The sequence below is a fragment of the Cydia strobilella genome, chromosome 12 (genome assembly GCF_947568885.1).
Source record: "Cydia strobilella chromosome 12, ilCydStro3.1, whole genome shotgun sequence".
NCBI classification, from domain to species: domain Eukaryota; kingdom Metazoa; phylum Arthropoda; class Insecta; order Lepidoptera; family Tortricidae; genus Cydia; species Cydia strobilella.
In genome coordinates, this window is record NC_086052.1 from 6,657,716 (window position 1) to 6,674,425 (window position 16,710).

General features: G+C 36.5%; 2 protein-coding genes across 2 annotated transcripts; one reads left to right on the plus strand and one right to left on the minus strand.

The window, feature by feature from the left end:
• Positions 1 to 3,691: 3,691 nt before the first annotated feature.
• Positions 3,692 to 4,822, minus strand: LOC134745988 (uncharacterized). Its single transcript, XM_063680153.1, has one exon. It carries the CDS (start codon positions 4,657 to 4,659, stop codon positions 3,817 to 3,819), a length of 843 nt encoding a protein of 280 aa, XP_063536223.1. The 5' UTR covers positions 4,660 to 4,822; the 3' UTR covers positions 3,692 to 3,816.
• A 1,544-nt stretch (positions 4,823 to 6,366) lies between these two features.
• On the plus strand, positions 6,367 to 14,864 carry LOC134745853 (uncharacterized). Its single transcript, XM_063679945.1, has 5 exons — positions 6,367 to 6,575; positions 10,790 to 10,928; positions 12,635 to 12,764; positions 13,353 to 13,490; positions 14,709 to 14,864. The coding sequence occupies exons 2-5, from the start codon at positions 10,873 to 10,875 to the stop codon at positions 14,862 to 14,864; spliced, it is 480 nt and encodes a 159-aa protein (XP_063536015.1). The 5' UTR covers positions 6,367 to 6,575; positions 10,790 to 10,872.
• The last annotated feature ends 1,846 nt before the right edge of the window (positions 14,865 to 16,710 follow it).

Sequence of the window (16,710 nt, forward strand, 5' to 3'; positions counted from 1 at the left end):
GACAACCGCGCCACCTGTAGGAGTTATACCGCAACGTTTTAAGGGCATGCTTGAGATAATATAAAACTAGATGGCGCCATCAGACTAAGTTATTTAACAAAATCTTATGGGTACTATCGTTTAGCATGAAGAATTTATGTATAGTGCAAATAGGAAACACCTAGTACCTATTAGAATACATATTACAAAAATGTACCTATTTCTACTATTATATTTCAATTTAATCAATCTTTGGTTTGTTTGAATAACCGAACTTCATGATGTAAAAGTTAAACCTTAGCCTACATTTAATTGATACTTAATGTCAATTTTAATAGGTTTGTCTATGGTAATAAGTGGGCGATTTCATGACAAATCGGTCAAAACTTACAAAATATAATAATTTCTAGTATATTTGTTTTTAAATATGCCTAGCGTTTTCTAATATAAGTTTAGTGTCTGTGTTTTGATTGATCATGGCTGATAATTTGCCTTTGATACCCGGAAAAGAGTGAGTATTTTCACTCTATAATCACACGGTGTGCATATCTACACAAAGTATTGTTTGATTACATAGTATATAATATATCATAGTATATTTTATACTTACTAGGTTCTTGGTGAATCAAAATATTATTGTGTTAACCTACACAGTAATAATGAAATATAGTAGTATATAATAATAAATGAAATAACTTCCAGGCAATACCATATCTGTAGTTATGTCAATACTAGAATGCTCCAGAGCCATTATCGTTGGGTCATAATCTTGAGGCAACCCTTGAAGCATTATAGCAGCCAGAAATTCATCATCAAGAGGTTTCTTCCTGCTACTCAATTGTTCAGCAAGTGACAAGATCTCGTTGACATAAATCTCCATGCTATCGAACTGAAAAGCAGCAGCAATGGGTAGGGAAAGCTGTCAGAAGTTCGTTCCACTCATTATTTCCAGCAACACCTTTGGTCTCGCACCAGCTCAGTCCAACTACTCACAGATTTCGACGGCCCCGTCGTCTGACGATTTCCATGCAAGCCAGACAATATTTGATTAAAATTAATATCCCTTTTAGAACAGTATGCGCGGACGTGAAACCAGTTTTACGGGAAGTGTTTCGAGAGAAGGATCAGCTTCCACCCATCCCAGAGAAGAGCAGTGCTACTGACGATGAGAAACAATGGGTAATGTCAGGTGTTTATTGATATTTGAAGGATTACCTTAGACAAGGGAAAAGGACCTTATTTTAAAACATTCACTGCCAGTAACACGTTACGTGCTTTTTGCTACTAAGCGGAAACAACGTGTTATCGGCTTCGAACGTAGTACGTAGCTCGCGCGGATGGTGAATGATTTAAGAAAGCGGGTAATAACAGTTTACCGCTTTGATAAAATATTTGCATCTCGAACGTCCCAGGATCTTTCTTTTAGTACTTTCATAGAAAAAATACCTCATGCCAAAAAACACTCAAAACCCTGTTACCCCATTTGGAATGTGCCTCAAACAAACTACCTCTTAAAATAAAACTATGGAAACGGATTATATCGCGTATATTGAATTTACAGCGAACTCTTTACAGCGTTCGTGGTCAACGGGTGACCCGTTGACCACGAACGCTGTAAAGAGTTCGAAACGTCGGGATGAATTATAAATTCAATATACGCGATATAATCCGTTTCCATAGTTTTATTTCATGAGTAACTATCGCGGTAACCGAAGACAATATTACCTCTTAAAAGTTATACCTATCTTACCGCTGAAAACTTTCTGACACAAGCCGTTTTCATTCTTAAAAAGTGCAATGTTGCAATGTGCCGAATAAATATCCCATACAGGTTTCTACTGTTTTAACCCGTGTCTATAACTTTTAGTCGGTATTTGTTATTGGTCCTTAAAGTGAACGCAATTATAATTACTGTGTGGGTAACTAATGACTATTTTATGTAGTGCATTTATTGGAGACAATATGTTTTTATCATAAATTATAAGTAAATGGGGTAAAAAAAGAAAGGAAGAGTAATATGTACTTAATAAATTTATTGGTCATGACATTCGTTCTTAATATCAACAATAAAAAAACATGTCATTATTTATAAAAAATGTGCGATAGCTGCACTCGACCCGTTTCCGACATTTGATAATCACTACATAATACCTGTAGGTACTTATAATCAGTTATTACATTTATAATGAAAAATACTGATTAATACTTCTTTATTCGTTTTAATTTATATTGAATCCGATAAGGTTATATAGATAATATGATAAGCGAATCCTAAGGTCTGAAATTAAAAGGTTTCTATTATTTTATTCACACATGCAATACTTAATTATAATATCCTATCAATAAGTTTAAATTGCTCAGCCTTACCGTATAAGTACCTCTAATATGTATATTAGCACTGCCATAAATATGATTACGTATCATTTTTTTTTCACGAATAATATATGTGACTCATTTTACTACGAGGTGCTCAAAAATATCTGAACACGCACTGTAGCGCTTTGACAACAGAGGCGTGTTCAGATATTTGTGAGCATCTTGGCCGCTCCAATATATCTGATGGCGACTGTACCTTCGTATAATGAAAATTAAAGTTTCCTTCCTCTTTTTATGCACAATAAAAACCTTTTCTTAGTGCATGTTTTTGGCTATCTGAATTTATACTTAGATATTATGAAATGAGAACCTATAGAATTCTTGATTTCGTTATGTAGGTAAGTATCACTTCACACATTGAAGTGGGTTTTTAAATCCGCAGATATAATTAAGTTGTTTATGTAGGTACCGGTACTTTGAAATACCGCCACAATTTCAAAGTTCGGGTACATAAACAATAAAGCAGATATGGGTAAGTTTTTTTTATACTACATCTGTGGCAAACAAGCATACGGCCCGCCTGATGGTAAGCAGTCACCTAGGCTTTGGACTCCTGGAACTCCAGAGGTGTTACATGCGCGTTGCCGACCTTTTAAAAACCTGTAGACTCCTTTTTTGAAGAACCCCATATTGTAGCCCCTAGGGAAAACTCGGCAGGAAGCTCATTCCACAGCCGAAGCGTCCGCGGTAGGAAATTCCTCTTAAACCGCGTAGCACCGCAGTATCATGGGTAGTATTACATTAACATACTTCTTATGCCCAACACTTTATATCCTCATTGGTTTCTTCGTATGTCCTTCCAGCATCAGAATTTACTCCGTTTTTTTTGGCACTTTTGATAATATAATAATTAAACCCTCTCAACAAGCACGATTACATACTAAGGTTATATTCGGGTAATTTCGACTACTTCAAAATGTCGGCTAATTTCGAAAATCACCCATAATTCCATCATATAAGAGTCAATATTATTATATTACTACAATATTAAACTGGATATAGTTTATGATTAGAACTACATGCTTACGTCTCCAGAGGTCTTTCTAATCTAAAAATAAAATAAAACATGTATATCAATATCCTAATATATTCTTTGACATTTTTGTTTCCAGTACCTTTACCACAAGTTACTGACAGTGTCAAAAGTGTCAAAACTGACATATACGCTAACGTCTACTTAACTTACTTTCTATGCATCTCGCTCATACTGGCTTATTAGTGAGAGCGAGCTGTATACAAAGCTTTCTATAGAAAGTAAATTACGTAGACTTTAGCGTATTTGTCAGTGTCACTGTTAGTGACTCGTGGTACGGGTACTGATTAGAATCTGAGGGCCTACCGCGAACCACGTACGACGTGTTGCCTCTCTGTCGCTCTTGTAAATTCGTACGTAGATGTGACAGGAAGGCAACACGTCGAACGTGGTTCGCAGTAGGCTCTCTGATCAAGAATTTGTATCAACTAAGCAGTCGACAAAAGTTTTTTTAATTCGAATAATATTACTACGACTAAAGAATCGGTTTTTAGTTTCTTTCCAGCTAAAATGATAAATATGATAGTTATAGCGAATGTTTGAAACGAATTTACAACACAAAATGTATAAATTATATCTTCATGGCCAACTATGAAATACGAAAGCAAATCCGTTGTTAAAACTTGTGCACTAGTAATGCACACTAATATAAAAGCGATCACGGAAGTCTTTACTAAATGCTTAACATTTTTCGTTCTATCAACACCTATTTTACACGCCACGTGAAATATCTCTACAAAAATCAATGCGTTCAAGAGCAACATAAAAAATTTAACCTGAGAATAAGATTTGTAGAAAATATTCCAGTATTCTTTGTAATACGTTAACAAGACTGGACATAAAACTCCAACAGGCAATGTCAAGAACCAAACTAAACATGAAACAATACGTAATTTTATTTTCTCGTAAACAAACACCAAAACCACTTTGTCATATAAATTCTTCGTGAAAATAAACATCCAGAAAACTAAAGCGAAATCCGACTGAAAATATAAGCCGTACACCACTTCGTTTAATAATCCTTGTTCCAAATTCTCGAATGATATCTGAAATTCGCACGCCGTATTCACAATCCTCGCAATGGTTAGTTGCACTATCACTTTTTCGTCGTATTTTCTTGCATTTGGAATCAGAATCAACACCAGCAACTGCAATATCAAACAAGCCGCAGACACTGCAATCCCAAACAGCCAAGGCGTCTTGAAAACTTGCAAAACTTCAATTGCTCCCAATTGGGTCAAATTTATATTTTCCGCACTCTGATTGGCCATTTTAACTGACGGCACTGTTTGTGTATAACTCTAGAGAGTGACTGCCAGTAACGAGGGCAAAAATAACTCCCTAATATTTAAATACTCATCGTTGAAACGGCTTAACTGAATTGAATTTTTAGTACAAACCGTTCTTTATGACTTGCAGATTCATTGAGATATTGTTGTTTTTGCACATTGCTTTATTAAAAACTTTATTTACTACTGTTATTTGAACAGGACACGCGTTAGTCGATAAACGTTGTTGTTACTAAAAACTGGGATGATTCATTGATAATCGTGTATGAACTTACGCTATTTTAATTTAACAATGCATGTTGTCGCTTGGAGTGATAAAAATATCGTTGGAGCTAATTATCAAGTGGCCATCTGGTTTTAGAGTCGTAAAATGCTTTATTTTGTAATAGACTGAATTAAATAGATGCGGCAGCTTACAGTTAAGTTCTTAACTTTAAGTTTAAGTTCATCATCATTTCTATAGACTTGACCATTTAAACACGATCGGCTAACTAAATATACCTATACAATCATTATAGGCGAAAACTCAAAATTTTGTTAAAGTCTCTACCATCAGAACTTTAAATTCATACATGAAGTTTTTGCACACTGACACTGATAGCAAAGATAGATATAACTCCGTAATAGATAGATACAGTCTGAGGAAAAAACGTGCCTCGAAAATCAAGAAAATTTGATTCTCGTTCAGAGGGCGCTACTAGTTTTGGCCTACAGTCGTATAGATGGCGTTGACAGTTTCGTTTGTTATTTAACAATTTTAACGCATATCAGTGAAAGAACATGGGTCAAAATCATAAAAATAATTAATGCAAATAAAAAAAAATCATTTATCTATATTTAAATACATTCTATCGTATTTTTATAAATCTTCATTTTCAGTTTTAAAGTGTGTCGACAGATGGCAGTGAATTTACTGGGGTTACAAAATTTACTATGACAGTACCGCTCTAGTATAAGTTACTCTATGCTGATAGTGACAAGACAAACTAGTTGGATATCTTTAAAGGTTTTCGTTGTCTATTCTCATAAATCTGTGTCTGGTTATTGATACTCGAAATCTGCTAACGGCAAAACCACACTAGAGCCATGTGTGCATAAAAATAACAAAATATTATCTGTTGAAATAGGTTTTAAATATATAATAACATAAAACATAATATATTTACATACTTTGTATGGTTTTCTGTAAAACCTTTATTCGATTATACGAAAGTATGTATTATTTGCCGATACAGATTAATGTTTGATCTCTTAATGTCTCAAATTACAAGTTATTGTCAATTCCATAATTTAGTACTCAGATGATGTCTCCAGACATGCACACTATCTTCACTAGTCACTGGACTGATCTAAGCCTATACATCTTCTTCCTCGCGTTGTCCGGGCACCTTGCCACGACTCATGGGAGCCTGGGGTCCGCTTGGCAACTAATCCCAAGAATTGGCGTAGGCACTAGTTTTTAACGAAAGCGACTGCCATCTGACCTTACAACCCAAAGGGAAAACGGCCTTATTGGGATTGTCTGGTTTCCTCACGATGTTTTCCTTCACCGAAAAGCGATTGGTGAATATAAAATGTTATTTCGTACATAATAAGTTCCTAAAAACTCATTGGTGCGAGCCGGCGACCTGCGACCTCCAGATTGCAGGCCACCAGCGCTTCATCTATACCTATACATAACAGTTTTATATCCTTTTAGCTGGAAAAATACAAATCGGAATGCGAAAAGATCTGGCACCACGAAGGCGATTTGAGACAAAAATTTGCGAAGAGAATATCTAAGAAACCTACACCAAACTTGTACAGACTTTATGGGCCTGAAAGCAAGCAAGATGAAGAGCAGGATGGCTTGATTGTGAGAAAAGATCTTATCCCAAGTATTTTGCAGAGTGCAACAGGTAACAAATAAAATGTATTACCCTACTACCGATTTTACTTAGAACCAAATAACAATAACCTCTTCGTATTTGGAACTCCGATATATGAAATAAAACATTTTTACCATCAGTCAAATAATGGTCCAAAGATACATTACATACCTTAAAACTAGCACGCTCACAAAAATCATTAAAATTCACACTGTTGCGAAATTGTTGTAGTATAGATTAACCTTTTGGACGCCAAGAGCCACTAAATAGGTCGTGTGCTGTCGTGCCTGCCAAGCCAGCGACCACTAAAGTGGTCATGGCGGACGCTGTCAAAGCAATTGTCCTGCTGACATATAAGGTTTATATTCCTTATTCACTAGTCGGGATATTGGCGTGTAGGCCACCTCTTGACGCTTGAGGAAAAGCGTTCAAAAGGTTAAAATCGTCTTCTCTATTCGCACCCAACGTTTTATTCAGAATTAGAATAAAACTTGATTGTCTTGAAAAATTCTATAAAAGTCATATTTTACAGTTCTCGTAAACATTTTGATTGATTAACTAAAAAGCTACTATGATGATTTGACGAAACAACACCAGCGACCTAAATTACTAGTAAAGGCTGTCCCAAAAAGGACGCAAGATTTGAAATTGATGAAAAACACATTTTTTTTTTCGTTATAATACAATTGTATATAAAATCTTGAAATACATAAAATCGGGTTATTTGTGGAATAATACGTCAGGCAAATGTCCTCCTAGGCTTTGCTGGCATACGCACTCTTTTGTCAAAATTTTCTATGACCATTTTGCATAGATGCGGCTGAATTTCTCCGATGCAGCGTCGAATTTCCTCTTTTAAACCATGAGTGGCTGTGAGCTTATTGGCATAGACTTTAGAGTTTAAATAACCCTAAAAAGAAGTCTAAAGGCGTTAAATCGCAAGATCTAGGGGGCCAATTCTGATCACCGAATCGAGAGATCACACGACTAGGAATTTTCGAACCATACCCACCAAACTCATTACTTTCGAAATATTGTTCAATAATAAAAACGCGTTGATCTTTCGTATAACCCGCCATTTTTACAAACCCTAAACATTCAGCTGTCAAATAGTTTTTTTTAGGGTTGCCAGCACTAAAATACAAAAATGGCGGCAAATTGAAATCTTGCGTCCTTTTTGGGACATCCGTTAGGTACATATCTAGCTACAACCATTCATCGTCGTGTCCCTGTCATCGTTATAAATAGCTCTCTTAAAGTATCCTAGTTCTGTGGAGTCATTGCCTTATAAAATTAATTAATTTACCCAAAATAACACGAATGTTTAATTATTTAACGATGCACTAGTTTTCTTAAACGACAAATACTTACAGAACTTGTAAATAAACCTAGAAAATTGCACAGTCATAATAGTTCTACTGTTTGATATGTATACTAATTTGACCGATTGATACTAAACTTGACAGCTCTAAACATACCAGTTAAGAGTATTTTTAAAACTCGATGGGTAGGGTGACAGGTGCCATCTCCATATACATAATTTATAACCTACAAAACGCCAAATCACGCTAAATTGCATTGAAATGACACCTGTCAGCGTACCCATCGAGATTGAAAAGTACTATAATCCATCTATCGGATGGATAACAAGGCCGAATTCATAAATAGACATGAAAAGTAACGTAAAAAATCTTGCCCAAGCACGTTCTTGATAATTTATAAAGAGTAATTTGTTTGAAATTGAATTCTCGGAATTCCCCATAATGTTAGTCCGAGATCCCGCTTACTTGTATATACCCTTGTCTGTTTTGATAGAATCTTTTTGCAAACGAAGGCTAAACGGTATCCAACCAAACGGAGTATTACTAGCCGATTAGAAAAATATGCGCGCTCAAAACCATTTGCGTGGGGCGAATTCCGACGCGCCACAATGAACTACTCAGAACGATAATGAAATTATTAATTTTCGCTGAATATTTTAGTGAACAAATTAGTAGGAAGCTCTCAAGGGGTTATATCATGGGCCTTGGTTTGATCTGTACCTTTGTCTGTACTTAATGCGACCCCACGAGATACGAGCATATTCATCACGAGAAACCCTGATCCTTTAGAATACGATATGAAAGTGCTAAGATGGTAAGGGGATGCTATTGGAGTTGTTTGCGTAATAAAAAATATCTCATAATATTAATCACCTGACGAGCTCATATATTAGGCAGCGGTTCCTCGACTCTGATTCCAAATAAGATGATTGATTTAGTACCCGGAAACTTATCACAAAGTCTGATAACTTTTAAAGCTTCTGGCAAATTTGAGGCAATCATTTTCAATAGTGATTACTTAGCTACGTTAAAGTAAGTACCTAATACCTACCCCACTCCTCTTCGGTAAATATTCATTCAAAAGAGCTTTAGTTTTGAAAATATCAAATGTAATTAAAAGTGTAAGAGCGTTTTCACATTGTCCGATCCGATATCGGATGTAGGATCCTACATCCGCGTAGTCAGGCCGCGGAGGCGCGCCCGGGGGGCACCGTCTTTAGGACACACACACTACAACAAGCATTATGCTTAGTTGCCTACACATACGCACACAAATAAATAATATCGGTCCCACAGCTGACGAGGGGCTCCGACATGGCTGAATTTATCGGAAGCGCTTTCCGATATCAGATGTCGGAAGGCGCCTATGACAAAAACAGCTGCAGGAGAGTGCCGTTGTCTTTATGTTTGCCTTTTTTGCGGTTTTTATCGTTTTTTGATAATAATGATTTAATAAATGCATAAATAAATACAGTAAAACACATATATCTTACATTATAATGGTTTTATCACAAGATCGTGCAAGAACTTTAATAAGTTAAAATTTAAAATCAATTAAAATTGTCTATTGCGCATTTGTAAGAAGCCATCTCGAATACGCCTCTCAGGTTTGGAACCCTTGTTATGACACCTATATTTCTAAAATAGAAAGAGTTCAAAAATAGTTTATTCGTTCTCTGAGATTTAAATTCAAAATTCCAAAACAAAGTTATAAACAGCATTGTGCAAAACTTCATCTGCTACCTCTCTATATCCGGCGTAATATATCCGACGTAATATATATTATGAAAATTGCTCAGAACCATGTAGACTGTCCTGATCTACTAGCCAACTTGAATTTCACAGTCCCCCCACGCATATCCTCTCGCACCAAAAAAACCTTCCATATTCCCTCCGTTCATACTAATTACAGGAAAAACTCCTTCCTTCTAAGAGCTGGTAAGTCTTTCAATCAGTTTTGCAAACATCATGATCTCATCGATCTGTTCTGCGATAGCTTTAGTTCGATACGTAAGCTAATGACTCAGGACTTTTCCCACTGTTAAGTGTTAACAGTGGAAAAAGTGTTAACTCAACATTGTATCTCTATCCTGTTCTTTTTTCTCTCTTTTGTTCTTCTTGTTAACTGTTTAAACCAATTTTCCCTCTCTAGTAAGATAAGTAAAGTATATTTATAAGTTAGTAAGTATTATTAGTTGTAATTTCGCACACCATGCACTTTACGCAGTTTCTATCTGTGGAAACTTGTAATTGGCTCACTGCTTCTATGTTGTTACCTAACGTGTTACTTCAGCTGTAAGTTTTCCTAATAAAAATAAAAAATATATATATATATATACTTCCATCCGACATCCGACATTGGATCAGACAATGTGAAAACGTTCCAATGGTTGTCCAAACTTGTACACAAAGCGAAGTCAATGCAAATATGGAAGGTATTATACATTAAACATAAACGGCCTCCTAGCCTAGTCAGTAGTGACGGTGACACTAGGCCAATACGAACTTATATTTTGATGTCAAACTGATATTTAAATGACATCATTGTATGTACCTACTTGTTCGTCCATGTAATGGCATAAGCGAGATGCACTGGCGAAAACTAACAAAATGACATCAAAATGTCAGTTTGAATTGGCCTATGTCTTGGTTCCGGATTCGAATCCCGGTAAAGGGGCCCACTGACTATCAGTCCGCCGGACGATATCGGCCTGTAAGTTAGAACAAAAATTTTACAGTTCCGAACAACTGACAGGCCGATATCTTCCGGCGAACTGATAGTCAGTGGGCCCCTTAAGAGAATTTATTTGTTTGAAAAAAAAAACGCTGCTGTACGGAATTGTCCCTATGACGGCTTTGGCCGCATTTACATGTATATATACTTGCTTGGGCTACACCCGATAAGCATAATTATTTTAACAGGTACCAAGAGCCTTTGGGTCCAAAATGTTCTGAACAAAAGTTCTTGCGACGTCATCCACAAGGATAAACCAGTGGACACAAGAATGCATCAGCCACTTAAGACTATTGGTCTTGACGAGTATTCCAGGCAGACTTACAGGTTTGAAAGAACATAATCAGACATGATTTGACGGATGGAAGAGAAAAACAAAAATATATGTACTTGGGTTCAGTTCATTCTGCTGCTGACTGTGTAACTTAAGAATTTTTATTTTGATACACTGTTCAAGGTCTATACATAATAAATGATTGACTCTAGGTACTCTCCGCATTCCGAATATCATACCTGTCCTACATAATATGTGGAGAGTAGTCAATCATTTTTGAATGTCATACAATGGACAGCAATTTCTCCTTGGAGCCGTAATTTGCATTAGGACCCGGGTATGTACATAAACTACGTCCGGACCCGGGTATGTCCATAAACTATGTCCAAAAGAGAGGTATGGGCACTGCGAATGACATCTCGCTTTGTGTGGTAGGGCACAGGACAGCGGATGTCATTCCAGATCTAGAGCAGAGCCCAACTGGGGAAGTACCTCCACCTTACAGAAAACCGCAGCCAAATAACACTAGACCCTACTCATAGTGTTGTGTTCCTGCCGGTGAGTAAGGTTGCCAGAGCTCAACGAGGGAGAGGAGTGTTAGGGTCGGCAACGCGCATGTAACTCCTTTGGAGTTGCAGGCGTACATAGGCTACGGAGACTGCTTAACATCAGGCGGGCCGTATGCTTGTTTGCCACCGACGTAGTATATAAAAATAATAATTAGGTATCCGGTTATTCAAACGTTGTTCCCCCTTTGTCTAAAGTATTGCAAATAACTCCCAATTACTCAAGTTTCTTTGATATCTAATCCGAAAGATAATGATGAGAGTTATATTTATGTCGTAATTACGTACCTTTTGATAAATTAATTTGATACATTTGATACATTCGATCTACCTTTACACATACAAAATAGATAAAGTAAAAATATCGATTAGTGCCATCGCTCATACTATTAAGTGACATTTCGTGAACGTTATTAATGAAAAATAACAAGAATAATGATTAATTTGCTTATATATGGCAAATTGAAGTTGTCATAATCTGTATAGAGTCAAACCAAGAAGTCTGCAGGGATATTGACAGCACACGCAGTGCCAGTGTTATTTATACGTCAAAATTTCACAGAAGTTTGTCGTTAAAATAACACCCTTTTCTTGGTCTAACTCTAGCAGGCGAGTCCATACTTGAAGTCGCGCTAGATGTATGGAGTCGCGCGCGAGAACGCAACTTATGCTAGACCGCCTGTATCACATGTTTAGCCAATGTCAGCTTGCCAATATTGATTTTAAAATTAAGCTATTTATATTACTTACGTTAACAATAAACGATTTACATCCATTTTCCATTTTAATTATTAATTAAATTTTATATATGTATATTGAATTATTATTAATATTATTATTTCACAAAAACTACACCTTATTCGTCCAAAAAATATTTAATTGTATAAAAACATTTATTTACTAGCCACTTCTTAAACTTTGCCATAAATAGTTCTACAGATAGTTAAGTGTCACAGAAACCCGCCGCCAAAAAGCCGCTCCCATACAATCAAAGTTACGCTCTCATTTTAAAATGCCATGATTAAATTCGGCGGCTTAGTTCGTGCGACTCTTAAGTGTGTTCAATAGTCAATAGTCAATATATTCTTTATTCAAATAGGCCTAGCAACAAGCACTTTTAGATTGTCAAGATTTAAATAATTATTACCTTAATCTAAATATCAGACTTACTTACTTAAATTCTATTTCTTCAGCGTTGGCGAGTTGGCAGTTAGGAAAACGCCCGCACCACCCGTCGAGATAATAAAACCAGTGCCTGAATACGTATTCTGCTTGCCAGAACAAATTAACTTCGTTAACTTCACTCTGGGACATACTCATACTGTGAGTACTGTGTACAAATTGCCAGCGACCCAAAAAACTAAAGACGCATCTCAAATTGATTTGATATTTATTTTACACTAGCCGCCGCATGTGACTTTCCAACGACAACCAACCAAAACTTTCAACCCCATTTTCACTTCTCTACATTTCATACAATTTGTGTTTGTCCGTTTTATTACGGTCATAGAAGGTTGTATTGAAAACGTAACCAAACGGACCAAACCATTTGGATACATCTTTTTTCTCATTAAAAATGGAAAAAGATCGTGATTATGAGTATAAATAATTTAAAAATTTCCAATTCTGACAAACATTTTTGGTACAACTTTAAATAGAAATGCCCAGTTCCTCAAGTGTATTGGAGTTCCGCCAGAATTTTCCCCTTCTGCACAACTTTCACAGTAGCTCGTTGTAGCCTCTTTTCCATCTGAGGACTTTATAACGTTCTCGACTTTGAATTCAATTGGTTACCTAGGTATATATAGACTTTAACTTTTAAACTTAGCAACCTCTTACAAACCACTCTTACAACCTCTGTTAAATTTTTTGACAAACGTTAATCAATAAAGCCATTATTTGTTTCCTTAGCAACATCTCCGATTGATCAACGTCTCGAAGTTTGAAATTCGTCTATCTGTGTCACTGCCGAAGCGTACTGAGCTCAAAGTAGAACTTTCCGGTTCTCGTGGTCTACGGGTCACTGCCGGCTCAGCTACTGAATTAAAGGTAACTTAAGAGTCCCCGGCAAGCTCGGCCGAATTGCACCTTCCCATACAAACGTAGTTCCGCTCTCATTTTAAAACTACGTATTGAATTGTAATGAAAATTTGCACATACAATGACATGAGGTATATCTAGGTCTGAAATTAGGTTATATAGCTCCAGTTTATAAAACAAACGAAATAGAGTAAAAACAAGTTTTGTATGAAAAACTTAAATGCGCTGTATTTTTTTAACTATGGTATCTGAAGCTACATAAACTAACTACAGACATAGATATACCTTATCCTATTGTAAGTACAAAGTTTCAGAGCAAACTAGCTACATACTCGTTTTAAAATGAGAGCGTAACTACGTTTGTATAGAGAACCGAGCTTGCCGGGGACCCTTCAACCAGGGGCTACTTAATAATAATAAAATATCATTACGCAACAAGGGGAGCATAAGTATTAAAAACTGTTTACGAAAGCTACAGAGGTAGTGCATAATTATTTCCCATCATATTTTCACGGAAACTTACGAACGTGTCTTGCTATGTCAGTCAGTTTTGGTACAAAAAGTACTGACATTGACTGAACTAGCATGACAAATACAAACGTTTCTGAGAAAATACGATGGAAAACAATTATGCACTACATCTGTTAGATATGTTTCGCTCCATAACCACATCACAAGCCGTTTGCGTTGGCTGACGGGCGGACGCAGAGCTGCGATTCAGAGATTTTCCAGTGAATTTAGATTTCCAACGGACGACTTATTGTGTTTTATTATTATTTATTCAGATATCTGCTTATTACTTGAGAATTATTTGTCTTTAGTAGAGATGACATCTATTTCAGTTTGTTCATACTTGTTTGTCTAGTAACTAGACAAATAAGTTCTTTGGATTGGTTTCTGAACTATTTATTTAGCTTAACTTCGCATGCCATTATCAAATACACTACCTTGACAATTGATATTAACATTTAAAACGGCTGAGATGAATATTAAGCATGTCATACGAAGGGTGAATAGTAAATACTTGAAAGATGAAAAAAATTGTATATAAATTTGTCACCTTATGTACGTAAACTTGTGAAGTCCCCAAATTAGGCCAGCGTTGAGACTGTAGCCAAACTCCTCTCGCAGCAAGGCCTGCTCAGCAGTAGCAGCAGGACAAATGTTGGCTGAATTATTACTTTATTCAATTTTATATTATTAAATATTTGCATTTCCTGTGTCCAGATACACTTCCACCCAAACGACGTGCGCGCTTTTCATGACGAGCTGCGTATACGCACCTCTTTGGGCAAGGGCTTGCTTGTGCCAATCACCTGCTACATGGAGCCGCCCGAGTTGCACAGTGAGTCATTACAATCTTCATATACTTCATCACCATAATTTCATATTAAATATATTAATAACGGGTCACTCACGTATTTTAAGTCGAAAAACGCTCCACATGTTTCACTCCGTACCGAGAAATGTCATCAGGAGCTTGCGTTGACGGTGACGGACCGGCGCAGACTGCGGGCCGCAGCCCTTCGCGCCCGATGACGGCGCGGGCGCCGGTGGCGGCAGGGGGGGCGAGAAACTACCCTCGTTTACGGCATTATTTTCAAATGATGGTTATTTAATATATCTGTGTCTCACGGAGGTTTTGTAATTAAAACCATAATTTCAGCCAAAATATTTGCTTGGCTTGACAAAGACTTATCCTAAGTATATCCAGAACGACCAGTAATGCGGTCTTATAACCTCATTATGTACCCTTGGGAATTGAATTTTAAATAAATCTTTTCATAGTGAAGCCCTCAATGGCTGCGACTGACAGCCGAATCTAAATAACGCGACGGTTTTTAAGGTTCCGTACCCAAAGGGTAAAATCGGGACCCTATTACTACGACTCCTAAGCTTTGTCCGTCTGTCTGTCTATCTGTCACCAGGCTGTATCTCATGAACCGTGATAGATAGACAGTTGAAATTTTCACAGATGATGTATTTCTGTTGCCGTTATAACAACAAATATTAAAAACAGAATAAAAAATAAATATTTAAGTGGGGCACTTTTTGCGTAATGATACTGAACCCTTCGTGCGCGCACTTGCCCGGTTTTTTTATATTAGATAATAATGACATACTAATAAATATGTATTACTTGTTATAATTCTTATAAATAGTTGTTATAAATTGTTTTTTATTTATTTATTAAAAGTATATTTTCCTTATAGTGTTCGTGCAAAAAATGGAAACACATGATTTCACCAGCACTGACCTCATGGCCTTCAAAATCTCAGAAAATCAAGGAAATATTGTAGATTTGGGTGCCAAGCTATTGGGAGAACAGCATTACGCTTCATTGGTATTGCAATGCAACGAAGCTCATGCATCATTTTTTCTCCTTACTGAAGACGCTTGGCTTGAATGCAATATTGAGGTAAGTTTTATTTTATTTATTTTATCTATATTCATACCACAAACCCTCTTTGGTGATATAAAAAATGTGAAATCGGATGGGATGAAAATATACTAGTCACAGAACGTACTCCAACTGTTAAATTCGATATTAGGGTTCCGTACCCAAAGGGTAAAAAAGGGACCCTATTACTAACACTCCACTGTCCGTCTGTCTGTCTGTCTGTCTGTCTGTCTGTCTGTCTGTCTGTCTGTCCGTGTGTCCGTCTGTCTGTCTGTCCGTCCGTCTGTCTGTCCGTCCGTCTGTCTGTCACCAAGCTGTATCTCATGAACCGTAATACCTAGACAATTGAAATTTTCACAGATGATGTATTCGTTTGCCGCTATAAAACAACAAATACTAAAAACAGAATAAACTAAATATTTAAGTGAGACTCCCATACAACAAACGTGATTTTTTTGCCGTCTTTTGCATAATGGTACGGAACCCATCGTGAGCGAGTCCGACTCACACTTGGCCGGTTTTATTAAATCGCAAAACAAAGCGACGTCGCACCGTATATCTTTTGTAACTCCAGTTACAAAGGAAATAATCAAAAGATGTAATAAAATAACGTTGGAAATTAACGTAGACGGATTTTTTACATGCTAGTCTGGGATTGTATTTTCTAGAGTATGTTTTGTCTGGTTATTAGAAGTCTATTTAATCTGCATGGTTCAGTTAGGAATAAACAGTGTGCGATCCGGGAAAAAAAAGCTGTTACAAAGTTGCCTTATTTTATAACAGTACTGTTTTCATTTAGCTATGATTAAGCTATACAAATGTGAACCT